This window comes from Suillus paluster, assembly GCF_016628075.1.
Source record: "Suillus paluster strain FC165 chromosome Unknown EDB91scaffold_21, whole genome shotgun sequence".
Lineage (NCBI taxonomy): Eukaryota > Fungi > Basidiomycota > Agaricomycetes > Boletales > Suillaceae > Suillus > Suillus paluster.
In genome coordinates, this window is record NW_024537581.1 from 98,040 (window position 1) to 122,268 (window position 24,229).

Below are 24,229 nucleotides of genomic sequence, written 5' to 3' on the forward strand. Positions count from 1 at the left end.
TAGTAATCGGATCGTGATGTGATCAACGTTGCAACGGTTTTTGATCAACATGGGCTCGGAGAGGTCAATGAGAGGTCAACCCCCGTATGTCGCAAAGTGTCTCCGATGCCATTGACTACAACTCAAAGCTATTTTGTGACATGGGGAATAAGATACAGATAGCCGCCGACACCTTGCTTCTGGAGGTCTTAGTTAGGTGGGTGTATAGCCAACCGCGGTAGTAGAAGGTGTGTGATGCTCCAAACGAATGGATAACGACGACTGGCGTACAGAATGAAGTAATGAAGCTGAACATAGTACGAATCAATTGTTAAAGGAACGATAAAAGACAGAAAAAGCAGGTCCAACCCACATTCAGTTGGCATACTCGCACGAAGAATTCAAGAATCGTCATGAAAGTGTCCACAGGGGAAACATATCTTGTCGAGGAACCTGTTGCAGGAGCCTTCGATGCTTGAACGTGAGTCTGAGTTGTGGCTGGTGACAAAGTGTGATGGGGACGCCTGCGGTAGCGGACCTCCAGTGGCGTGCAAATATTGAGTTCCGTGTCCAGCCATGCCTTGCGATGATGACCCCGCCTGCGCCGGGTGTGCTGCAGTGGCAGGAGCGAACGTCGCTGCCAATGACTTCGCCTTGCGTTTCCGTGTCAGCGCGACATATCCCTGTTGTATCCATCCCTGGTGAGAACAAGTGTTTAAACAAGGTGAAACCAGAACTTACCTGGAACCCGCGTACGGCGTATACCTCAACGACCTTGGGAGAGGGTTTGCGTTTCTTTGCTGGAGCCTCATCGGCCGAAGCGGAATCTTTCGCTCGAGCTTGTAGCAATCTCCAGAGTTTGCTGTTTTGTTTGTCGTCAAGCTCGCAGGAAGAATCATTGGGCAGAGGGGTCTGAGCGCTATCCTTGTCTTCTGCTTCTGCTCGGCCGGCCCCATCTGGCGTTGGTTGCTTAGGTGTGGTATTTGCAGGCTGCGGCGAGTGTGAGCGAGCACGATACGCAAAGAACTTGCGCTTGAGGCGGTCTTGCAACGGAACGGACTTGTTTTCTGGGGGGTGATGTAGAGAGATGGTATTCCAGAAGCGTCGGGCTGGGTGTAGCCGGGGAGGAACAGATAACGCGGAAGAAAGAGATGGCTGGGAAGACTAATTATGGTCAGTACTAGGCCGTTCGCATGACAAACACGAGTTTTACCTGGAAAAAGGTGTCGTATGGGTCGTCGTGCGCCTCCTCGATGATGTCATCACCCCCAGTAGCATCAGCCTGTGACAGTGCTATGAGCAAGGCAAGACAGGCAATCAAGTGTGAAAGTACTGACATCGAGGCAAGACGATGATAGGGACTCGGATCGAGTCTCCTGCTGTATAGTTTGTCTGTGACTATGTACGGGTGCTGCAAGCCGAAGAGCCATGTCTTCGACCATCCAGAGAGTGAGTTTGTTCTCTCCGCTATATGCCAGGTATGTCCCATCTCGAGAGAACGACACGCAATAAAGGGTTGCGCGATCCTGAACCTGGCCAAACGGCAGGGCGAGTGGCTGACAGGATACTATATCCCATAGCTGTACAATACCTTCTATGCCTACACATGCCAGTATATCGTTCTGAGGTGAAAGTGCAACAGAAAACAGGTGAACGCTGTGCTGGAAGTGATAGAGTAGTGTACCTGTGCTGCTGTCGAAAACACGTGCGAATTTGTCGGACGCGGAATAGAGTTTAGTGCTGTCCGACGACCACACCAACGATGACACAAAGTCCCCCAGGTCATTGATGGGGCGGATAACAAGCTGACCAGTCTTGGCGTTCCAGATGCAAATCGTAGCGTACCCGCCTGTTGCAATTCTGTCACCCGAAGGTGAATATGCAAGAGCGTGCATGCCGTTCTGAGGGTGGTGCCACACCCTGTCCTGCTTCGTCTCGATCGGTCCCACCTCGACTTTTCCGCTTTCTGCTTCTTGGATGAGGATTGATCCATCTTCGGACCCGCTGGCAATGTGAATTCCACTGGGAGACCACGAAAGCGATCTCACTCCCTAGCTATAGCTAGCGCTCTGACCCGTCCGGATGCTATTAATCATCTCCCCGTGAACGTTCCACCGCTGAACGCTCCCATCCTTCCTTTCGCATGCAATCGTCTCGCCGTTTGGTGACAGCGCCAGTGCGTATATGCTTCCACCCTTGCCTTTCCATGGTAATCCCACAAGACGTCCACGTCCTGCGTTGCAGTTCCACTTACACATCGTGCCGTCCTCAGAACCACTTACAATATGGTCATTGTCATGCAAGAAGACAAAGTTCCATATATCCTTCTCATGTACCTCAAATATGTGTCCCAGAATGGGTTTCCCGGGTTGTGCTGCGGTTGAAGCTTCCTCGTGTGTTCGCCATCTAGCAGTCATAGTTCGTTGCGGGAAGGCGGCTGGCCTACCAATGGGGTTCTGATGCGGTTCGTGATCAATTATGGGGCTGGACTGTCTAACACTCACTGGTTGGTCCGCTGGATTCTCGCTTGGGGGCAAGCTGGCAAGGTGGGCGAGTTCTATGTGTCTCGTAGGCATGGATTACATGAGTCGGCGCTATGTATATTTAATCGTCGATTCGCAGGTTCATATTGCCATACAGCATTTCGGCTAGCTTGGGGTTTGCACATCACGATGCCGACCAAGCATGGCCCACCATGTTTCAAGATATAGTGACCGTTAACGTTCCTGTTCATGGTTTACTCCATAGCCCACGATGCTGTTTATATCGGATCACGTCACCATTCTGCGCTCATTTAAAAATCTGAACCCACCAGAATTGCTGAGATCGATAGATGTGATGTTGCGTTCCGATAATAACGAGATGACACACATCGCGGATGTGCTGTCCCCGCCTTCATCCCGTCGCGTCCTCTAGAAAATATGTTACACTCTAATCATGACCGTCACACTACTGGACCATACCTTGAGATGCGGGATAGAGATATCAGGTGACAGGTCGAGAATGCGAGGGAATTTACCTCGTCCGCGGGTTGCTGGAGAGGACGGCACCAAGTTGCGCGTTCGTCGGTATTAATGATTACACTGGCAGGTTTAAATATTGCTATGTTTTCCTTGTACTCGGATTGAAAAAGATATGTGTAGCTTGACATTGAAACGAAAGATAGAATCAACGCACAGGATGTGGTGGCACAGGAACGCAAACAGTACTGTAAGTCAAGTTGTTGAATCATCCGTCGGGTCCAATTCCCGATAGGATAGAAGACGCGTGTCGCACATATGTTCGCTTGCGAGTGGATGTAAGAGACGGCCTGCACTTCGCAAGGAAGCGACTCTGCATGTAAAGGTTCGAAGACGGAGGAACCTGCACGCATACGCACTTTAACGGTGCGGGGCAAGCATGAGAATAAGAGATTGTGAAGTGAGCCATCCGGAGCGTTTGCCAATCACTAGGACATCGACCGCCAAGGGCGTATGTAATTCACGCATCCGGTCTACTCACTGAACTTATTCGTTTAAAAAATGTAGTGATTGGATGTTGTGCTCAGCGATCGTACATATATACTATACTACATACTCTACAGCGGATGTTTGGGAGCATCGACGGGATTTAGCACCGCGAAGTCTGTTTTGAACGTTGCTACCTTTAGCGTCCTATCCTCCACGATCAGCAACGGGATGAACTCACCATCCTTGGGGTGTCCTAGCTAACTTCGCAGTCGCCTCTGTTATATGTTTGAAGGTAACGATGGATTTGTGACCATTCATGGGCAACAAAACCATTCAGTACGAGCTTCTGAAGGCCCGGCCATATCTCATCTGCAGATACTCGTCGTACAGCTTCGAGTAACGAGGGGGCAGCCCGTGGCCCTGTCAAATTGAGGTGCGTGACACCAGGAAACATCAATGCAAGAGTGAAGGTAAGCGGGGAGAAACGCGCGCAATTGATGCCGTGGATGTCTAGGGTGCGGAGAGTGGAGTATTGATGACCGTCGGTGGACGACACATAAGGAATATCGACCACGAGACCGTGGATTACCAATGAGGCGAGAGAGAACGAGGAGGGAACACGAAAGAAATCTTTAGGGGCCGTAGTCACCATCTCTGCTTTTGCGTCTCTTGTGAGAATGAGAGTGGTGATTCTAGAATTCTGGGAATCGAGACTACCGGTGCATATCTTTATGTTGTCGACCTTAAGGGTAGAAATCCTTGGAGTGCAACGTTCATCAAAGAAGAGTGCCCGTGACCAAGGCATAACTTGCACATCCCATCCATACAGCCTCACACATTCGAGGGATGGCAGAAACGTCCTGTGGCCCATGAAGTAGAGCAGAACAGTAGAGAACATCTGTTCCGTCTTTCCACACCGAATGGTGAGTGAGCGCCACAGACTTGCGCACTGGCGAATGGTGTCCAGTTGAGGGAGTAACAGGTGTGGTGCAAATCTGGTGAGCTGTGTCGGCCAAGGATGAATGTCAACATCAATCGGCATATCCACAGCACGATGAATACGCGTTTGAAGGAATTGTAGGGTTTCCTCCGGGCACACAGGAACACGGGTCCAGAGAGATGGATCAGAGATGGCTACAGTTCGCCATCGCATAGACACGTGCGACATTGTCTTCTGAAAACTGCTGCCACCCCCATCAACCTCCATCTGAACGCCGTGCCTCAAGATTTCCCTAAGGATCTCGTCTGGAACACGGAAGAGTGGAACAAGGTCATTGCTATTTGAGCACGAACGGGCGGGGGGTGCTTGACTACCCTCGGCAAGGTGTTGGCATCCTTGTCCCTCTTGTCCACCCAAATCCCTCTCTCTGGGGGTTATTTCCGTGTGCTCCGTATCTGCTAAGCTACGTAATTAAGTTGTTAAGATGTCACATACGTATCAGATGATAGGCATCCATAAACCCACCTCAGGTCTGCAGGCTGTTCTGTGATCGGCACGGAAACGAACGACATCGTGCTAGGCCACGTAGTGTGCTGGATAGTTGGATTGCCCTGCTGCGAATCCGATGAAGTTTTTCAACTGGTAGCTTGAACACATGATCCGTTATTATAAGAACCGAGATAAAGATAACGCAGCTTCTTTACTTGATCCACGGTACCTGCGCTCCAGCCAGGAAGATTCAATCTCAGAATTCAAGAGAACACATAAGAATACTGCAGCGGAGCAGCACACAGACGAGAAACCATAATACCTTTACAACGCATTCGACACAGGTATCGAGTCGCAACACATGCCTGCAAAAAAGAGATATGATGCAAAATGATTTGAAAGTCGTTAACAAATCGGATCATGACGCTCAAAGTTCACCGGTCATGTCGGAAGTGGAATCTCCTTTGATAGGTCCAGTCATCAGTGCTACAGCCAGAACAAGTCCAACCAACTGAGAACTCGCAGGAAACTCACATTCAGTACTTAATAATGCTGGGAGTGTGTGTTATGATCAGGAAGCGTCCTGCTGGGAAGAATTTGAACAGAGTGAAGTAATCAAGGGCAAAAACTCACGCTTAACTTTCTTTCCCAAGTATCAAATGAACGGTCGCACACGGGGCGTTTGTTGCATAGCCAGTCCTGTACCAGGTACCAGGTATCGTTTCCTATTGTCACCAGGACAAAGGCTAAAAAACTACGTCGCAGTAAAAGGTCAGCTTTAGTGACGTTCCCTGTCTGGCAACTTAGGGGTCACGAAGCGTTGCATACTTGAAAGGCCCTCGGTTTGTTCAAGGATGCTGACGGTTGAGTCCTTTGTTGAATGATAACATGGTGTCCAAAGGAAAACCAAGTGACTCATATAAGTCGTGTCGTGAATGTGACGTGGTGCTGGAGCGTGCCACCGACTTGATTCCGGAACTAACCGGACAGGCGCCTTGAAGCTGAGGCTCGAGAGTTGAAAAATCGGCATCCGTATTATAACCAAGCTCGAGGCAAGAGTGATATATAGCCCCACATTACCTTCCATTACTACAGGGCGAATCCTTGTACTGAATATGTATCACTGTTGAAACACATTCCACGCCTCCGAACCAAACACCCCCGGCAATCATTCAGTGTTCGTCTTCTCCGCTAGCGTATGAGAAAGACAACATTTGCTGGTATCTGACAAGGAAGCAAAAGTAGTATTCGACACAAGCTCATGCATGCCTACTTTCTGCCATCCTAGCTCTTGCCACGAAACAGAGTTGAGGCTAGCTATCGATGCGCGGATGTTGGCTATTTTCTGCCTTTCCACGCTGTTAACCAGACGTCAGCGGAATCCTTGAGTTCATGCCGCTGATTATCTTCCGCTTCAGCTGCACTAGTCGCAGCCCGAAAAGCCTTGAGCACCTCTGAGTTAGGCAGGGGTGGGCACGGGTTTGACCAAGGGAGCTTTTGAGTGATCGTAGGGAGGGTTGCCAATTCGAGTGTAGCAGCCACAGTGGGTCGACACGGAGAAGCGGAATTCGAACGTCTTCAATGATGATCGTACATTAGCGAACAAAAGGTTCTCGATCCGCCACCCGTCGGGACGAAATATCTGCAGGCCCGTGAACCCAGATAACTCTGCCATAGCACTTTCCGTGTGCATTGTTGATGTAAAACATCTTCACACAACCTCTGATGACTCTGACCAGTAACCTAGGGTCGCGTCAACTTGATATACCTCCAATGACTCGATGCTCTGGGAACTGGATGAAAACAGCCATTTGCACTGTCCAAGGAATAATTTTGTATAGGATATCGATAGAGTCGAAAACCTGAAAGTAGGCGGCAAAAAGTGGTTCGCCAGATCGCCCTCAGTGCCGTTCGTAAGTAGCTCTGGGTCGAAGGACTTGGGATTGCATATACGAGGTAGAAGAGGGGTAAGGAGACGGAGGTTCTGCCTAGACACTTTCAGCTTCTTCAAATATGGGTACTCAGGAAGGGATATGTCCCCGGCGAGTGTCACATATTTATGTAACTGGGCTGAGAAATGCCAACTTGAAAGCGAACAATAGTCCCTGGAATAATACGTGAAATGGAGGGCGCGAGCAGGGCAATATCCGCCAAAGCTCCGGCGCACAGTACGACGGAGTAGGTGAAGGGATTCGACTCGGGACAGTTGAATATCCTTGTATATAACTGCTCTTGCAGCCTCGTACCAGGCTCTTGATACGAGACTACAGCTGAGTAGGACATTCGCCTTGTCAAATGTTATCTTGCGCTTGCTTCGCTTCCATCGCGGTTGTGAAATCAAAGCCAGGGTCTTGTAAGCTGACTGCTTACAAAACGCTTACATTATCATATCTATCCCCTTATATTCGGCGAGTTTACTATCTCTCAGATCAGACTCGGGTCTCCTACCTACCACCACATATCCATTAGTACAAACACTTAAGAATCCACAGTTTCGTCCTGTTATTCTCGTCCGATCCGCTCAGTGTTCCTTGTCATATTCTGGACAAGGTTCCACTTTTTTTTTAACAGAAACGAAACTCGTGTTGTTTATCTAAACGACTACTTCTTGAACCGCCAGGCTGCCCGCCCACTACCTGACCCGCCAACCTGTCTTCCAAACGAAGAAAACCTACCGTCTCTACCTCTCTGACCACGCAACAACGTGCGAGAGAACAAAGACAACAACCTTCACCCGAACCACCCTTACCACCCTTATCTCCTCTGACACCGGTATCCTCAAACGCCACACCTAACACGTGTGTTATTCCCGCTAAAACATATTACGATTCCTCTTCAGACTCCTCCTCAGATCACACGCATATATCAGTCCCCTACCCTTGCAAAATGACCAAGACTGCTGTCGTTGAGCAATCCGCTCCCAGCAAACCGCCCAAACTCATGGCGGGTGAAATCATGCCCCAAGTCGCACACGATTGGGAGAATGCATGTGAAACATATTTCCTGCACAAGTCAGTCGACGCCAAGGACCAGGTCAAGATGATAGCATTCGGGATGCTAGATCCTTGCTTACACACCTGGTATCTGACTCAATGGGCCGTCCTCAATGCAGGAACATTTGCAGAATATATGACCGCTCTCAGAACTGCATGGCTCAAAAGCCACTGGGCCAACAAGTTGCATAAGAAGGTCTTGGGATCACAACAAGGCAACCGTCTGTTCTATGAATGGGCCTTAGACCTACAGAACCAGAACGCACTACTATATGGCAACCCAACATATCTCTCCGAGACTCAATTGAGGAACCAGCTCGAAGCCAATATCTGTGATGAACTTAGCGTTCCAGTATTCCGTGCAAAGCTCGCTGACGATCTTACTTTGAAGGATTGGATTGAGGAGGTCAAGCATCTCGACGACGAATGTCTCAAAGATCTCGCCTCCCACAAAAAGATCGCCAAAGAGTTACACAGATCCAAGCGTGCCACGCCTTCCACCACCAACAAAACCTCATCCTCAAAAACATACAATCCGTCATCCTCACGCCTCGGTACTCTAACAGAAGGCGAACACGCATTACTAATGAAGCACAAGGGCTGTTTCAAATGTCACAAGTTCTACGTTTCACACCAGTCCAAGGATTGCACAGACAGCGCGCCCGAAGCATCATCCTACAAGATGCTCACGGAATCCGATGCCGTCGCAGCAAAACCAAAGACTAAGACTGTCGCAGTGGTTGGACCAGTAAGTGCTGTAATGCCATCATCAGTGCTCGACGGTTCAGATTCCGAGGATGACATGTGCATAGCCCCTTTTGAAACCACCCACCTTATATGGCCCTGTCTCTTGACGGGGCCTTCTTCCGACTCTTTTGAACGTATCGACGCTTTGATTGACCATGGGTCGCACCTAGTTCTGATTGACGAAAGCATCGTTAACAAGCTCAATTTGCGGAGACGCAAACTGCACACCAAGATTGAAGCAAACTCTGCGTTCATGGACAATTGTTCCTCTTCTTTTTCTTTTTCTGAATACGTTTTGTTGTCTCCATCTTCTGTTAATCATGACTGGACTTCACGAACAATTCGCGCCATTATCGCACCGAACCTTGCAGTTCCACTCCTCCTCGGAGGACCTTTCTTATCGCACAATTGTCTTGTTATAGATCATGATTCTCGCACTTGTATCGTCAAAGATTCCAACTATGATCTGTTAAATCCCCCCCATCCACAAGCCTCGTGTGACGACTCAGACGCCTTCGCGACACGACCTTCAATGTCTTCGAAAAGACGTTGTTAACGAACTCAAGGTCGTTCTCAACACTTGTCTTGAAAACATGGACGAAAATACAACATCAGAGAGTCTGAACATTGTTGGATTACTACGTCAACGAATTGACACCCTCGCTTTCATCGAAGCGAACAAAGAACACCTTCAATGCCTTGACAACGAGATGCGCCGGAAATATGAAGACCGATTCCCTGACGACATCCCACACATTGATCAGCTACCAATGGACATCGTCCATCGCATCACCCTGAAAGATCCTAATAAAATCATTCAATGCAGATGCTACAATACACCGAGAAAATACCGCGAAGCATGGGATACTTTGTTAAATCAACATATTGCTGCGGGACGCCTACGACCCTCGTCTAGTTCGTTCGTCTCACCAGCCTTTCTTATACCCAAGAAGGATCCAACCGTATTGCCAAGATTGGTAAATGATTACCGCGCCCTAAATGCAAATACCATACCCGACAATCACCCTCTGCCACGCATTGACGAGATCCTGTGAGATTGTGCAAAAGGTAAAATTTTTGGCAAAATTGATATGACAAACTCGTTCTTCCAGACGCACATACACCCCGACGACATCAAGTATATTGCCATTGATACACCAAAAGGCCTACATGAATGGACCATCATGCCACAAGGCGGACGGAATGCCCCCGCAACTCACCAACATCGAATGTTCATTGCACTGTGTGGACTTATCAGCAAGATTTGTCATGCATATCTCGATGATATCATCATTTGGTCTCAAACGGTGGCCAAACATGCAAAGAATGTAAAGTTGGTCTTAGACGCACTATGGAAAGCTTCTCTCTTCTGTTCACCAAAGAAAACTTCCCTGTTCTGCACTGAAATTGATTTCCTCGGCCACTGCATCTCCGCATCCGGGATCGAAGCGGATGCATCTAAAGCCAAATGGATACTCGACTGGCCCATACCACAATCGACTGGGGACGTCCGATCATTTCTCGGTCTTGTCCGATATCTTGAACAGTTCCTACCTAGCCTAGCGGACCACACTTGCCTATTAACTCCACTGACCATGAAAACCAGCAAACACGACTGGCCTGGTTGGACCCACGAGCACCAGGACACTTTCGATGTGATCAAACGATTGGTCGTCAGCCGCGATTGCTTAACAACGATTGACCATGACAATCTCGGTGAAAATAGAATCTTCGTGACATGCGATGCAAGCGATTGGTGAGTAGGTGCAATGTTGAGTGTCGGCCGAACACCAGAGACGGCACGTCCTGTGGCATTTGACTCCATGCAACTACGCACGGCACAGCTCAATTATCCTGTACATGAAAAGGAACTGTTAGCCATAGTGTGCGCACTCAAAAAGTGGTGAATCAAACTATTAGGAACTCCTTTCACTGTATACACCGACCATCACACACTCGAGAACTTCTTGACTCAACGAGAGCTCTCACGACGCCAAGCAAGGTGGCAGGAGTTCTTTGGGCAATATGACTTTGAAATTCAGTATATTCGCGGCGAGGATAACACTGTCGCGGACGCTCTCTCCCGTTTGCCTCCCAACAACAACAAGACACCGACATACATCGTGAAGACTGTCCACATGCCCTCAAACCTGTCTTCACATATCAAGCCGTCAGTGCTAGTGCTCTCGGTAACACCCAATGCTTCACTGTACAACAATATTAAATCAGGATACCTAACAGATCCCTGGTGCGTAAAACTTACAAAGCTGAACGGCTCACTCCCAGGATTACGTGCCTCCGATGGACTGCTCTACCTCAACAATCGACTGATAGTGCCTCGAGTGACACACCTCCGCGAAACAATATTTCAACTAGCACATGACCAGCTCGGACACTTCGGCATTGATAAATCCTACACTGCAATCAGAGAATCGTATTATTGGCCAAACATGAGACGCAACCTTGAAGAGTCCTACATACCTGCATGTACCAAATGCGCACGCAACAAAAGCCGCACCACTAAACCCACTGGCCCGCTCCACCCTCTTCTGGTGCCTGATACTCGAGGCGAATCAATCGCCATGGATTTCATCGGACCACTACCAGTGGAACATGGTTTCAATGGGATCCTGACAATCACAGACAGGCTCGGTGCAGATATTCAACTGGTGCCCTGTAGGATGAACATGAATGCTCGTGAGGTCGCTAACCTCTTCTTTGACCATTGGTATTGTGAAAACGGCCTACCATTAAGTATTGTCTCCGACCGTGACAAACTGTTCACCTCAAAGTTCTGGAAGGCCCTGCATCGTTTAACCGGCGTCAAACTAAAAATGTCAACAGCATACCACCCTGAAACGGATGGAGCCAGCGAACGCACTAATAAAACAGTAGACCAGGCCCTCCGATATTTCATAGATCGGCACCAAGCTGGATGGGTCAACGCCCTGCCTCGCATACATTTCAATCTGATGTCAACAGCTAATGCTTCCACAGGCTACACACCTTTCCATCTTCATTTGGGCCACACCCCTCGCCTCATTCCGCCATTGACGCCCGAACACATCGCCAACATACGTGAAAACTTCCCCAATGATATTGCAAATGCGCTACAAGCAATTGTATCGCTGAAGACAGACGTCACAGATGCCCACGATGCTCTCCTCGCTGCACGCATCACCCAAGCATACTCAGCTAATGCGCATCGTGGTGATGATCCGTCCTTCAAAGTCGGCGAGTCCGTATATCTCTCCACTGCACATCAACATCGAGAATACCTCAATGGAAACAATAAATGTGTCGGCAAGTTTATGCCTCGATTCGACGGACCCTACAGCGTAGTCTCTGCGAATCCTGAGTCATCAACTTATACACTTGATTTACCTGATCATACTAACATTTACCCCACTTTTCATGCCTCTGAACTCAAGCGTCATGTCCCAAACAATGCGAAGCTATACCCTTCAAGAGAGCTTCAACGTCTGGGACCAATCGTGACAAGCACCGGCACTGAAGAGTGGGAAATAGAAAGCATCTTGGATCATCGCACTCGTGGCCGTGGCCATCAATACCTCGTGCACTGGCATGGATACAGTCCAGAAGCGGACGTCTGGGTACCTGGAAAAGAGCTTGAAGATACCGCTATACTTCAAGAGTATGACAAGACACATACCACGAGGACTGATGAAAACTATACTATGCACGCACCACTGAGGACTGATGAAGACAAGACGTCTAGCGCGCTAATGAGGTCTGATGAAGCAGGTCCATTGTAAAAAGACGTGCACACCGAAGCAAATGTTTCAGAGATTGGAAGGGTGTAAGCTGACTGCTTACAAAACGCTTACATTATCATATCTATCCCCTTATATTCGGCGAGTTTACTATCTCTCAGATCAGACTCGGGACTCCTACCTACCACCACATATCCATTAGTACAAACACTTAAGAATCCACAGTTTCATCCTGTTATTCTCGTCCGATCCACTCAGTGTTCCTTGTCATATTCCGGACAAGGTTCCAGGTCTCTGCTGTATCCTATTACAATAAGGTGGGTCATGATTACATAATGATTAATGATTACTTTTACAGGGAATCGGCTCGTGCCGATATAAAGTATATAGTCTAAAGAGCGTTTATATCTTTTTTAGCCTTTTTTAGTTTGTGTGAGAAGCCAGCAAAAATCGATGTCCAAACGTGATGACTTTGCTTGTCCCCAACTATACCTCGAATAAAAGTGACTTCACTTCCGATTGACTCATCAGCAATGTTCACTAGGCGTAGGTCTCTCAATAGTTAACATATTGTGCCCTCTGGGCTTACTCCCTGCAGTTGACAACACATCGATATATCCAGGACCAGGACCCTTCTTTTCACAACTCATGCCAGCACCCCGGTCCGTGGCCAGACGTGGCCCTATAGCATGAGAGCCCCACGGCGCAATCTCAACTTCGTGTCTCCGCGTAAGGCTGCGTACCTGTAACTTTGCCAGCCAGACGTATCACGTTTGAGCTTGAATGAGTTATTAAAATATTTACACTATGCGGCATCTTCTTGACTGACTATTTTGGCCCACTTAGGGTACAGGTCGACTTTCTCGTGAAACAAAATTTTCGGCTTCCATGGATAGTCACTGCTGACGATAATAATGGTGCGGTCGGTGACAACCTTATCGCTGCCGGACTGCCGGTGAACTCTGCCACCGCACAAGTGGCTATAAATCTCCAATTCATTTCATCCTGAGCTCATCACAAGAATGATAACATCTACCATCTCTATACTACCTGGCTCTCCATTAACCCTCTGGACAACCATGCGTTCTGCTGGCGCATTCAATGTTGTTTGCTCATTTGCAGCACTGTGGGCTTTTGTCAAAGTTCTAAGAGCGCTTCGCTGGCGATTGAAGACCACTCGACTGCGAGGTCCACCTCGTTCCAGCTTCCTATATGGCGTTTCGAACGACCTCCTCTCATCTAAAGATAGTGCTGGAATGTATGAATGTTGGGCGAAGGAATATGGGGTAGTGTATATGATTCCGCGCGTCCTCGGACAGACGAGAATCGTGCTATGCGACCCAAAAGCTGTAGCACATTGTTTTGCCCGAGACGCATGGACTTACGTGCAGACGCCCCTTGGGTTGATGTTGGTAGAGATCTTGGTATGGCAACGTCTCTTCTAATCTCGTCTGTCTAATACCTCTTGTCAGGTCGGCAGAGGGCTGCTATGGTCTCAGGGGGGAAGCCACAGGAGGTTCTGTTCTGTTATTGTCCTCGCACCAGAGACTGATCAACGACCTGTGAATTAGGCAGCGGAAGGCCCTCACGCCAGCCTTCAGTAACGCGGCTGTTCGGAAACTCGCATCAGTGTTTTATGACTCGGCATACAAGGTAAAGATCTGCGATCTGAGAAATACAGCATCTCTGAACTTGATACTCTCCAGGCCAAAGGTGCATGGGATATCACTATAGACTTGAGCAAGGATGGGAATGCTGTCATCGAAGTTCAAAAGTGGTGCGTAGCTTTTCTAGCATGAGAACGTAGGAGTCTTCATTGAAACGACTTCAAGGATGAATCACATTTCGTACGCGATGAATTTCTTTGCTATTTGCCTTGAAAATGAGGCCACATCAGTCTAGATACGATTGGCATCGCTGGTTTTTCCCATGATTTTGGCTCGCTCGACGGGAAGCACGCCAGCGTAACTGAAGTGTTTGACACGTTTGTGAACAACTCACGGGCCTCAGCAGTGAACCAGTTTGCCATTCTGCTAGCGCAAGCATTTCCTGTCATTCTTAAGATGATGCCTACTAAGCGGACGAATCTGGCCAAGAAACTTGGCGCAACCATGGGTGAAATATCCAACAAGTTGTTGATTCGCAGTCGCCGGGAGAAGGACGCGAGCATGAAAGACGCAGAAGAGAAGTCTGTTATTGGACAATTGAGTACGTTCTCTAATACATCTATTGAAGTCCCTTCATTTACGCCACGACGACAGTCAAAGCCGAAGGTCAGGATTCCCTTCATCTGTCCAAGGAGGAAGTAGTGGCTCAGGTTCGTGGAGACTATTCCAGCGACGGTTTACAAGCTGACGTCCTGCAGATGAAGGTGTTACTTGTTGCGGGTTACGAGACGACATCCAGTGAGTCTATTTCTTTTCCGCTGCTATTATGTTGTCTGACTCTTCGTTCGCAGTCAGTCTTACGGTAAGTCTATTATTCAACGACATCTGCACACTATTTATGGAATCATCAGTGGGCACTGATCGAGTTGTCGCGACAACCCAATGTCCAAACCAGACTCAGAGAAGAAATGCTTGCGTTTGGTGCTGATCCGACATATGACCAATTAAAGGCTAACCTCCCGTACTTGGATGCGATTGTCCATGAAATTCTACGACTCCATCCTCCGGTAACCGAGGCCATTAGACTTGTGAGTTCGCATGTCTAGATGTGAGTAGAGACCTGACAGTATATCCACAGGCAGCCGCAGATGACGTTATTCCCTTAAGCGAACCTGTGCGCACTGCGTCCGGGAAAATGACTGACAGTATATCTGTAGCGAAGGGGTCAGAGATTTTGATCTCAGTCAAGGCCATCAATCGCTCTTTCTCCATCTGGGGACCTGACGCAAAGACATTCAAGCCTGACCGCTGGCTAGCTGAGGAGGGCATCAGTGGGAAGGCCAAGGAAGTCCAAGGTCATAGGCATTTGCTGTCATTTCTCGACGGCCCGAGGACATGTCTTGGGAAAGATTTTGCAATCGCAGAATTCAAGGTGATCGTTGCAAATTAGCTATTTTCAAACTTCCTAACTGCGATATAGATGGTTCTATTGGTTCTGGTGAAGAATTTTGTGTTTGAAATGCGGGATGGGCCAGACACTCAGGTCGAGGTTGCGAGGGGGATTTTACCTCGTCCGCGGATTGTTGGAGAGGATGGTACTGCAGTACCTTTGCGTGTTCGTCGATATGAATGATTTGTTGCATGCACTGGCAGGTTTTGGCGTTGGGTGTTGCTATGTTTTCCTCACCGAGTGACCGCGGCTGAAATGCTTGGATTGTATTTAGATTATGAGCGGTACGTGTAGTTTACATCATTACCGTTCAAGTTAATATTCTGTAAGCGATGAAAGGCTGTGGGGTGAAGGGTATCAATTGGGCCCAACACAATCATGTCTACAGCAAGTGGTAGCACTGGCACGCAAATAGGACTTGAAGGTATCACCATTTAATCGCCATAGTGTTGTTGACTCCCGATATAAAATACAAGACATGCGCTTGCGAGTGGATGAGAGGGACGACCCGAACTTCAGGAGGAAGTGACTCTGCACGTAAGATTCGACAACGATGTACACCACGCATTTTGACGGTGCGGGAATAAGAAATATGGTTGTGACATTTGCCAATTGTATGGTCGGCACACACTCGAACCATTGTGTTACGCTCAGAAAGTAACTGTATCGTACTAATAGACATGAGAGCACAGGGAATCTCGACATCAAAGTCAACAATCTTCTACTCATGAATAATCGAAGGTAAAAACGTGTGTCTTGCGATAAAAGCTTGGAGCTGTATAAGCAGACACCGTGGAATTTGTGGGGCCCACATACCAGTATTATTCTAGGGACAACCAATTCAACTGGATACCGCGGGCAGCACACGCGCCGCGCAACTCGTTCCTACGATAAATCCACTGCTCGGACGTCACAATCCACTCGGCGTTTTACCATGGCAAACCATAAACATTTAGCGATTGTAGGAAGGATTGCCAATGCATATATAGCAGCTCCACCACAATGCGCATGGACAGGAAGGATTTGGTAATCGTAAACGCCTCCAATGATGATTGCAGATCAAACGAGTATTCTGTTTTGAAGATAATTCCGTCGATGCGAAGTCTTCGCAGGCCTGCGAACCTAGATAGTACTACGATAGTTGTTGAGTCGTCCCACGATGGGCAACCAATTAAACTTTTGACGTGAATCCCCGTCACAAAACCTCCAATGACCGCGGCCAAGTCGCCCAGCTGGCTCACGCCTATTTCCTGCACCTCCAAGGATTCGATGCTCTGCAAACTGGATTCGAGTAGCCATTTACACATGAGGTAACTCTGTCTGAGATATCGAGAAAGTCGAAAGCTCGAAGCGAGGTGGCAAAAACTGTCCCAGGAAATCGCCATCACCGTGGCTCTGAATCATCTTGAAGGACTCGAGATTGCACAGACGAGGGAGAAGAGGGGCAAGGAGGTGGGGGTTCTGTCCAGATACTTTGAGCTCCCTCAAATATGGGTACTCAGGGAGGGACATGTTGCTGGTGGAGCACAGGGAGCCAGAGTCTCCTGCAAGGTACCTAAGTTCCGGGCAGCACGCAACAATCTCTCTAGCGAGTGTCGCGAGCTCCTCCGACCGCTTTTTGATACTTAAACGATGCATGAAACGGAAGGCGTGAGTGGGGCAATAGCCGCCGAGACAGTCGAATATCGTTGTACAGAACCACACCTGCAGCCTCGTACCAGGCTGTTGATACGCGACTGCAGCTGAGAATATGACCCACTATCTTTCTCCAGGCTCTTCTATTCTCGCACCGCTTCCATCTTGGGCGTAAAATCAGGGCTAGGATTTCTGGCGGCAGAAAAGGTGAAGGTGAGGTGACAGGATGCGTGGCACTGCCAGGTTCGACGAGTGAAGAGTTATCGTTACTCTCTCCGATAATTTGTCGTATTTTCAAATCCTCTGTACGGTCCGATAGAACAGTTAACGAAAACCTTGAAGTTCAATAAAGACCTTCAAAGAAGTCTCTGAGAGGAAGATTAACTTGAAGGATCTAGATGCTCTATTAGGAGGGATGATATAAAATAAATAAATAATAACTTATAGTTATCTGCTTACTGCGGCTCTGTTTAATTCAAACGTTCACCGGGACTCATGATGAGCCGCCAATTTGTTGCTGAAACGGAGCGCCTCCTAGATCACAACCATGTGTTGCTTATAACGACTGGCAGCGTAGCATCTATCAAAGCTCCTCTCATCGTCGCAGAGCTTCTCCAAGTCTGTCCCCTGTCCTGGAATCCTACTCCTGCTCATGTCGTGTGTACACGCAGTACCAGAATGTCAGAGTAGAAGTGGTTGCGACGAAGGAGTCGCTTGCGTTTTACGACCCTGCAGACGTCGTCAAAGCGGGCGCCCACGTGTGGAGCGACGAGGACGAGTGGTCGGTGAATACACGCGCTTTCACAGGATTTTGACCATTTCAACATCCATGATAGGGATCATACAAGATTGGGGATCCAATCTTGCATATCGAGTTGAGGAGGTGGGCTGATATTGTCCTTGTCGCCCCCTGTTCGGCAAATACACTCTCAAAGATTGCACACGGACTCTGCGACAACCTCGCAGTATGTTTTCAGCATTCATATCGTACCCAAGGATAAATCTCTTGCTTAGACCTCTCTCCTTCGTGCGCTGGCACCTACCACGCCGACTTACGTATTTCCGGCGATGAATACGCTCATGTATGAGCATCCCCTCACGGCAGAACATTTGCGCGTCATACGGGACGTCGTTCGTTATCATGTCATTGGCCCAATTGGAAAGAATCTCGCATGCGGAGACGTTGGTACGTAGCTCTGACTTTTACTTCCTGCTGTTGCAGATAATATGACCCTTTCTCGAAGGACTCGGTGCCATGACAGAATGGCGCGATATCGTGAAAATAGTGGTTGATCAAATGAAACTCATTCACAAAGACAACAAATCATAAACCTGTATGAGTATTCTATGGTCTACCTAATCTATAGAGTGTTCCTTCTTCGCTAATACATATATATGCGCTAGTCCACGCACACTCACCAAAATGCTCAGCATCTGATGAAGCATAACCACAGGCTCCATCACCGTTTCACAAAACCAGGTATTTCCCTTGCAGGATTCCTGCGCTGCCATCCCTTTCGCTGGACTGCTTTTGGGGCCACGGACTATAGTCTTCATTGTAACTCCCCCTCACCGCCAGCGCGGGCAAACATCCCGGCAGGATGGGCGGCGAGGATGGACGGTGCTTTAGCCTTGTGGATCTAATTGGACTCCATTCATAAGTGACGCTGACGAGAGTTTCGACGATAGGGCGTTGACCACCAAGGATGAATGTAATTCGCTCATCCCTGACTCACTGAACTTGTTAAGAAATTTAGTGATTGGATGGTTGCCTCCCGGTAGTCGACGATCGCGCTCAGCAGGTATGCCATCATCATACAGAAATACTGCACTCTATAAATCTCATATACTTTACAGCGGTTCAGTCACTGAAGTCGGTTTTGAACGGCTGCCACGTGGAACCAGCCAACCAGTGCACCGTAATTCCAAATTCCAAAGTGAGCATTGTAGAGCCATTGGTTTGGAGGAAGAGTCTGCTGTTAGTAGATACAGTCCAAGGTGTGGTGCTTGGTTCATTTCATGGAATTGTTGTATGGATATGATGCGCAGATTTATCATGCCCCAGCAACGTTTGGTCATCCATTACGTGTTGAGCACCCTGGCGCTATGGCCAAAGGGAAATAACTCCGAGTCCTGGCAAGTCCAGACAGTAACCGGTCGGTCTCGACAAGCTTTATCTGCAATGGGGTCATGACTGACTCACGGGTATGCATGCATTTCAAAAAAAAAACGTGGCTGAAAGTCACAAGCGTCGGTTCTAGCCTCAAAAAAGCCCTTTCTGTGGGTTGCCTGTGGGAAGTGCGACTGATCGCATATGAAATTTGTCATACCCAGCACTACCTAGCACTACCTTGGCTCTCGAACCTCAATCTTAAAAGTCAATACGAGCACCCCCGTTATTGTACAGCTCCGACGAGAGGTACTAACCCAGCTATGGAATATGACGCAGCCTGACTCGCAATCTGGCTTGTACAAGTTATCTCCGAGCCTGACTCCCGCGGCCTGGATCTAGAGTGTGGTGGGTGTTTCGTTAATTTCACATCGTATGTTCTCGCCCAACTTGCGAAGTACTGTTAGCTCCGAATACAGAAGGAACGACTACTTTCCTTCTACTGGTCTGCCTACAGGAGACTATGTTAGCTGTAACTTCGTTGCATGTTGACTTCGGATTGAAGCTATTTTGCGACCTACAGGGCAGGTTAACTAGGTGCAGTTTACAAGTTACAGTACAGCCGAACGTGGTAGTAGGAGCATCATGCTCCAAATAGATGAACAACCCAAGTATTGACAACACCAGTACAGAATGAAGTGAACAAGCACAAGAACAATAAATGACATAGGAGTACGGGTTTGATTGCGAGCGGGAAGAATACTCCAGACTTCACGGGAGGAATGAGAAGCCCACATAACTATCCAACAGACACTGCCGCGCTGAGAATTGTTATGGGAGCCTTGTATACCTTACGAAGATGAACCTCCCAGTCCTGATGCAGCTTGCACCAATGTACCCAGCTGCAAAGAGCCACTTGCATGCGCCACAGGGAGAGGAGCACTGTTACGCTCGGTGTTGTCAGATGTCTTAGTAAGCAAAAGTAGTCGAAAGTTCTAGTAGCACCCTAGTGCTAAGTTGTGTGAGTAAAGCAGTTGATTGCAGGCCCTGGTCTGCATAGGTCAAGTTAAAGAGTACAAAGGTAAGACAACAATTTAAATAGAGAGATTGAAGCGGAGTCTGAATATAATAAAGAGAAGAGAAAGTCATACAATGATGCAACAGTGAATGAGAAAAGAGGAACAGGAATTGTACGATAGAATGATATGGAACATCATGGAAGGATTAGTAATAGGGGAAAAGAGAACTGTAACATTACCCCCATTGTAAGGGTAGTAGTCCACGAATACTACAAAAGAAAAGAAACATTTAAAGACGATGTGCATTTTTATAAGAAAGAAGAATGTCGGAAGTGTTACCCATCTGTTTCTCTGTCATCCATTTGTTCTCAGAACTCGGGAATCCCTTCCAATTAACGTTATAGTATCTGCATGAGGCAGAGCCTCAGTGACCAACAATGGCCTCGATCTCTTGTTCTTCTTCACCATCGATAAGGTCTGGTGGTGGTGTGATGAAGTTAGGACCGTGAGTGTCGTTCTCTTTGAAAGGAGATAGAAGTGCGGCATGAAATATGGGATGAATGTGCCATTGCGCGGGTAGGGAGAGGCGATAAGTAACTGGGGATAGGACATCAGAGATGATGAATGGTCCTTCTTGTTTAGGAGTGAGTTTATGGCTTGAATATCCAAGATGAAGGTTTTTCGATTTGAGCCATACTTTATCGCCTTTGAGGAAGGAAGTGAATTTAGACGTGATACGTTGTTTCATAGTATTGCATGCTAGTTCATGGGCGGCTAAAGCTTTGTCACAAGCTTTGTCAAGGATGATGAGTTGTTGTTCGATGTTGGGAATATTGCTCTTGGGATGGAGATCGGGGAGGTGTTTGGGGTGATATCCCATCATGAGGTAGAATGGTGAGGTACCGTGAGTGGAGTGATGACGAGAGTTATGGACGAACTCAGCGAGAGGGAGCATGGATGCCCAGCCAGTCACATCATTAGTGCAGAAGATCTGGAGGTAGACTTCGAGTTCTTGGTTGACTCATTCAGTCTCTCCATCACTTTGGGGATGGAATGCAGTGGAAAGGGAATTTTTGTATCCGAGGAGTTTTCCGAGTTTGATTTGGAATCTAGAGGCAAATTGGGGTCCGTGGTCAGAGATAATCTTATCATAAAGTCCATATCTAGAGAATACTTTGGAAAAGAAGACATTTGCTACACCTTCAGTGTCTATCGTTTTGTTACATGGAGTGAGAATTACCCCCTTCGAAAGGCCATGGTCTACCACGACCATGATGCTATCATAGCTGTTGGATGGTGGAAGGTTGCAGATGAGGTCAGTAGAGCAGTGAGTGAAGGGGCAGTTAGAAATGGGAGCGGGAATAGGACAGAGAGGGGGAGTTGATGGGTGCATGTTTACTTTGTTCTGTTGGCAGATGCTACAGCCATCAATGAAGTTCTTTACGAATGTGGAGAGGCCCAGCCACCAGTAGTTGTGTGATAGGAGTTCTTGGGTTTTGTAATGTCCTGGATGGCCGGTGGTGGGTGAGTCATGATGAAGGGAGGTGATATCACGATGGAGGTTGCCTGGGGGTACATAGGTGAGTCCTTTATAAGTAAGAATACCATCACACAATTTCCAGTCAGAAAGTGTGGAGCGAAGTGGAGGAGGTATAGAGGGGTTATGAAGCGCATCTAGCGCAGTTTGTACTACCAGGTCAATGGAAGAAGAGATACATAAACGATCAGAGAGAGAAGTGGAATTGATGAACATAAAATTGGGGAGAAGTTGAATACTGTTATGGGAAAGCCTGGCTTTCCAACAGTGCACTTGATAGGGTCAATCCTGTGTCCGCTTCTTGGAGCACTAGGACGAAGGAAGACTGAATGGAGGCTGTCCATCCAGAATGACTGACTAAAGGTTCAAAGAAGAAGCTAGAGTTGTATATCACAAGTGAAGATCAAGTTAGAGAATACATGGTCTAACTACTGTGGTATATATAGGTATCGTCCTATAAGTTCAGGGTAGGCTGGGGTAGCCAGAAAGTGTCCTAACTAGGTAAGCATCTATGTGAGTCATAAGGACTCAGAGATAAGAGCACGGGCTCAATGGTAAGGGTCCAGGGTATGGTACCGGCACAGCGGTAGGTGTTCAAGTCAGATAACGCTATCTGTCATGATAAGCGATAGGATAAATGATAGTCAGTACTGGTGTATCGGTAGAGGCGATAAGGGAGAAGCGCGCGGCTTCTATTGATCCTGGTCTAGGTTGGTTCCAGAGCTGTCCTGCTCCAACAGCTGTCATGCTGTGCTCTGCAGTTTAGTCATGTGCCGGTGATGTCATCTGTCACGTGTTGTAACACAGTTGTGATGGCGATATTTGGTGGAGACAATAGGGGTCTGAGGGTCCCTGTAACAAATACTATAGTTGTCCTTTTCGACACTATCGTCAGGAAGGTGATCTGGTCTACAAGAAAGGGCATCTGGAATAGTTAAATCTTTACCGGGTACATATTTGAAACATATATTGAACTGAGAGAGGAATGTTTGCCAGCGTGCTTGGCATCTATTGAGATCTTGCACGTTGCGGAAGTAGGTGAGGTTTTTGTGGTCGGTTTGGACTTCTACGGGAAAGGAGGATCCTAAGAGATAATGGCACCAAGTTTTGAGTGCGCGGATGACTGTGAGGAGTTCTCGGTCATAGATCTGGTAGTTTCTTTCAGCTGGGGCAAAGGATTGGGATAGGTATGAACAAGGGAGCCATTCACTGTTGGAGTCTTTCTGGAGGAGTACTGCTCCAGTGGCATATAGGGAGGTGTCAGTAGCGATGGCGAAGGGAGAGAGGCAATCAGGGATTTGGAGAATGGGAGCTGATGTGAAGATTGATTTCAATCTCCAAAAGGCGGAGTCTCATTCTTTGTTCCATTTGAATGGCATATCTTTCTTCGTGAGATCTATTAAGGGACAGGCAATCGTGGAATAATCAGCAATGAATTGGTGATAGAAGTCAGCGAATCCGAGGAAAGAGCGGACTTCCTTGACTTTCTTCAGGGTTTCCCACTCGGAGATTCCCTTCAGTTTAGCCAGGTCCATAGCTACCGATCCTGGTTTGATGATAATGCTGAGATATTCGATCTCTACATTGAAGGTACATTTCTTTGGTTTGAGGTATAGACGGTGTTCATGGAGTCGTTCTAGGACACGGTGAGTTCATTTCTGGTGGGTATTGTAATTGTCAGAGAAGATCAGTATATCGTCCATGTATATGATAAGCCATCCTTCTTGGATCATATCTCCGAATGTATTGTTCATCATAGATTGGAAGGTGGCAGGTGAATTACACATGTGAAAGAACATTACCGTTGGCTTGAATAATCCTCTAGCCGTAGTGAAGGCGGCTTTCCATTGGTCGGACTTCTTGAGGCGTACATTGTTGTAACCCCATCTGATGTCCATCTTGGTGAAGATCTTTGCGTTCTTGAGCTTATCTATTATGTCAGAGATTAGTGGAAGTGGGTAGTTATTCTTAACCGTGTGTTCGTTCAGATAGCAATAATCTTGGCAGGGTTGAAGGGAACCATCTTTCTTGCCGATGAAGAAGAATGGAGATGATTGCGGAGATTCGGAGGGGATGATGGTACCTTTAGCTAAGTTTTCGTCAATGAAGTCGTTCATGGCTTTCTCTTCCATGGGGTTAAGAGGGTAAATTTTGCATTTACGCGTTTCAAAAGTATCCTTGAGGTCGATCTTATGATCAAACTTGCGTTCTGGTGGGAGAGTTCCATTAGCTACTTCTCCGAATACATCTTTATACTTTCGGAAGATCTCAGGTATGAGTTCTTCAAACATCTTTTTCAGTTTGGTGGTGTCTTGGGCTAGGGCTTGGGAGATGTTGTTGGCTTTCCTGACTAAGGTTCCATGGATTGAGAAGTATCTGTGGTCGGTGGGGATATGTTCATTAGTGAGAGGGGTATTGAAACTTTCCATTTTGTAAGTCCCTATGACATGATCGCCTTTGCAGTAAGCAATCAAGAATTCATCAGGGTCTAATTCTTCTTCAGTTTCGTCAGAATCAGGCTCTGTGTCAAGGGGGTTAGG

The 24,229-nt window shown here is 47.7% G+C and overlaps 6 protein-coding genes across 6 annotated transcripts; 3 read left to right on the forward strand and 3 right to left on the reverse strand.

Moving 5' to 3' along the window:
• Positions 1-181: 181 nt before the first annotated feature.
• EDB91DRAFT_303649 (WD40-repeat-containing domain protein) lies at positions 182-2,073 on the reverse strand. The gene is made up of 4 exons (XM_041326783.1): positions 1,317-2,073; positions 1,193-1,261; positions 721-1,143; positions 182-662 (listed from the first exon to the last, which is right to left on the reverse strand). The coding sequence occupies exons 1-4, from the start codon at positions 1,872-1,874 to the stop codon at positions 381-383; spliced, it is 1,332 nt and encodes a 443-aa protein (XP_041177897.1). The 5' UTR covers positions 1,875-2,073; the 3' UTR covers positions 182-380.
• A 1,415-nt stretch (positions 2,074-3,488) lies between these two features.
• Positions 3,489-5,409, reverse strand: EDB91DRAFT_1128315 (uncharacterized protein; the record flags this gene model as incomplete). Its single annotated transcript, XM_041318526.1, has 6 exons — positions 5,392-5,409; positions 5,180-5,319; positions 5,073-5,112; positions 4,894-5,014; positions 3,667-4,831; positions 3,489-3,603 (listed from the first exon to the last, which is right to left on the reverse strand). Coding segments are annotated over exons 4-5 (1,193 nt in total), but the record flags the coding sequence as incomplete, so codon positions are not given.
• Positions 5,410-13,410: 8,001 nt separating this feature from the next.
• EDB91DRAFT_1052169 (cytochrome P450) lies at positions 13,411-15,571 on the forward strand (the record flags this gene model as incomplete). The annotated part of the gene is made up of 12 exons (XM_041313660.1): positions 13,411-13,755; positions 13,804-13,847; positions 13,903-13,984; positions 14,038-14,108; positions 14,164-14,178; positions 14,229-14,539; positions 14,593-14,648; positions 14,697-14,736; positions 14,790-14,800; positions 14,850-15,026; positions 15,077-15,370; positions 15,419-15,571. 12 exons carry the CDS (start codon positions 13,411-13,413, stop codon positions 15,569-15,571), a joined length of 1,599 nt encoding a protein of 532 aa, XP_041177899.1.
• A 498-nt stretch (positions 15,572-16,069) lies between these two features.
• EDB91DRAFT_303794 (uncharacterized protein) lies at positions 16,070-17,394 on the reverse strand. The gene is made up of 3 exons (XM_041326784.1): positions 16,755-17,394; positions 16,205-16,702; positions 16,070-16,156 (listed from the first exon to the last, which is right to left on the reverse strand). The coding sequence occupies exons 1-2, from the start codon at positions 17,024-17,026 to the stop codon at positions 16,318-16,320; spliced, it is 657 nt and encodes a 218-aa protein (XP_041177900.1). The 5' UTR covers positions 17,027-17,394; the 3' UTR covers positions 16,070-16,156; positions 16,205-16,317.
• A 114-nt stretch (positions 17,395-17,508) lies between these two features.
• Positions 17,509-18,366, forward strand: EDB91DRAFT_303803 (flavoprotein). The gene is made up of 5 exons (XM_041326785.1): positions 17,509-17,641; positions 17,695-17,808; positions 17,860-17,988; positions 18,038-18,209; positions 18,268-18,366. Exons 1-5 carry the CDS (start codon positions 17,519-17,521, stop codon positions 18,351-18,353), a joined length of 624 nt encoding a protein of 207 aa, XP_041177901.1. The 5' UTR covers positions 17,509-17,518; the 3' UTR covers positions 18,354-18,366.
• Positions 18,367-18,898: 532 nt separating this feature from the next.
• Positions 18,899-19,636, forward strand: EDB91DRAFT_303848 (uncharacterized protein). The gene is made up of 4 exons (XM_041326786.1): positions 18,899-19,021; positions 19,073-19,179; positions 19,266-19,541; positions 19,592-19,636. The coding sequence occupies exons 2-3, from the start codon at positions 19,080-19,082 to the stop codon at positions 19,475-19,477; spliced, it is 312 nt and encodes a 103-aa protein (XP_041177902.1). The 5' UTR covers positions 18,899-19,021; positions 19,073-19,079; the 3' UTR covers positions 19,478-19,541; positions 19,592-19,636.
• The last annotated feature ends 4,593 nt before the right edge of the window (positions 19,637-24,229 follow it).

What these genes read in the sequence shown, in the direction of transcription:
- EDB91DRAFT_303803 (XM_041326785.1), top strand. Translation starts at nt 17,519, where the DNA reads ATGATGAGCCGCCAATTTGTTGCTGAAACGGAGCGCCTCCTAGATCAC. An exon ending in TCGTCGCAGAGCTTCTCCAA is followed by an intron (nt 17,642 to 17,694) that starts GTCTGTCCCCTG and finishes GTGTACACGCAG; the next exon opens with TACCAGAATGTCAGAGTAGA. An exon ending in GCGACGAGGACGAGTGGTCG is followed by an intron (nt 17,809 to 17,859) that starts GTGAATACACGC and finishes CATCCATGATAG; the next exon opens with GGATCATACAAGATTGGGGA.
- EDB91DRAFT_303794 (XM_041326784.1), bottom strand. Translation starts at nt 17,026, where the DNA reads ATGCATCGTTTAAGTATCAAAAAGCGGTCGGAGGAGCTCGCGACACTC. An exon ending in GATGGCGATTTCCTGGGACA is followed by an intron (nt 16,703 to 16,754) that starts GTTTTTGCCACC and finishes TCTCAGACAGAG; the next exon opens with TTACCTCATGTGTAAATGGC.
- EDB91DRAFT_303848 (XM_041326786.1), top strand. Translation starts at nt 19,080, where the DNA reads ATGCCCCAGCAACGTTTGGTCATCCATTACGTGTTGAGCACCCTGGCG. An exon ending in GCAAGTCCAGACAGTAACCG is followed by an intron (nt 19,180 to 19,265) that starts GTCGGTCTCGAC and finishes CGTGGCTGAAAG; the next exon opens with TCACAAGCGTCGGTTCTAGC.
- EDB91DRAFT_303649 (XM_041326783.1), bottom strand. Translation starts at nt 1,874, where the DNA reads ATGCACGCTCTTGCATATTCACCTTCGGGTGACAGAATTGCAACAGGC. An exon ending in CATACGACACCTTTTTCCAG is followed by an intron (nt 1,144 to 1,192) that starts GTAAAACTCGTG and finishes GACCATAATTAG; the next exon opens with TCTTCCCAGCCATCTCTTTC. An exon ending in ACGCCGTACGCGGGTTCCAG is followed by an intron (nt 663 to 720) that starts GTAAGTTCTGGT and finishes TGGATACAACAG; the next exon opens with GGATATGTCGCGCTGACACG.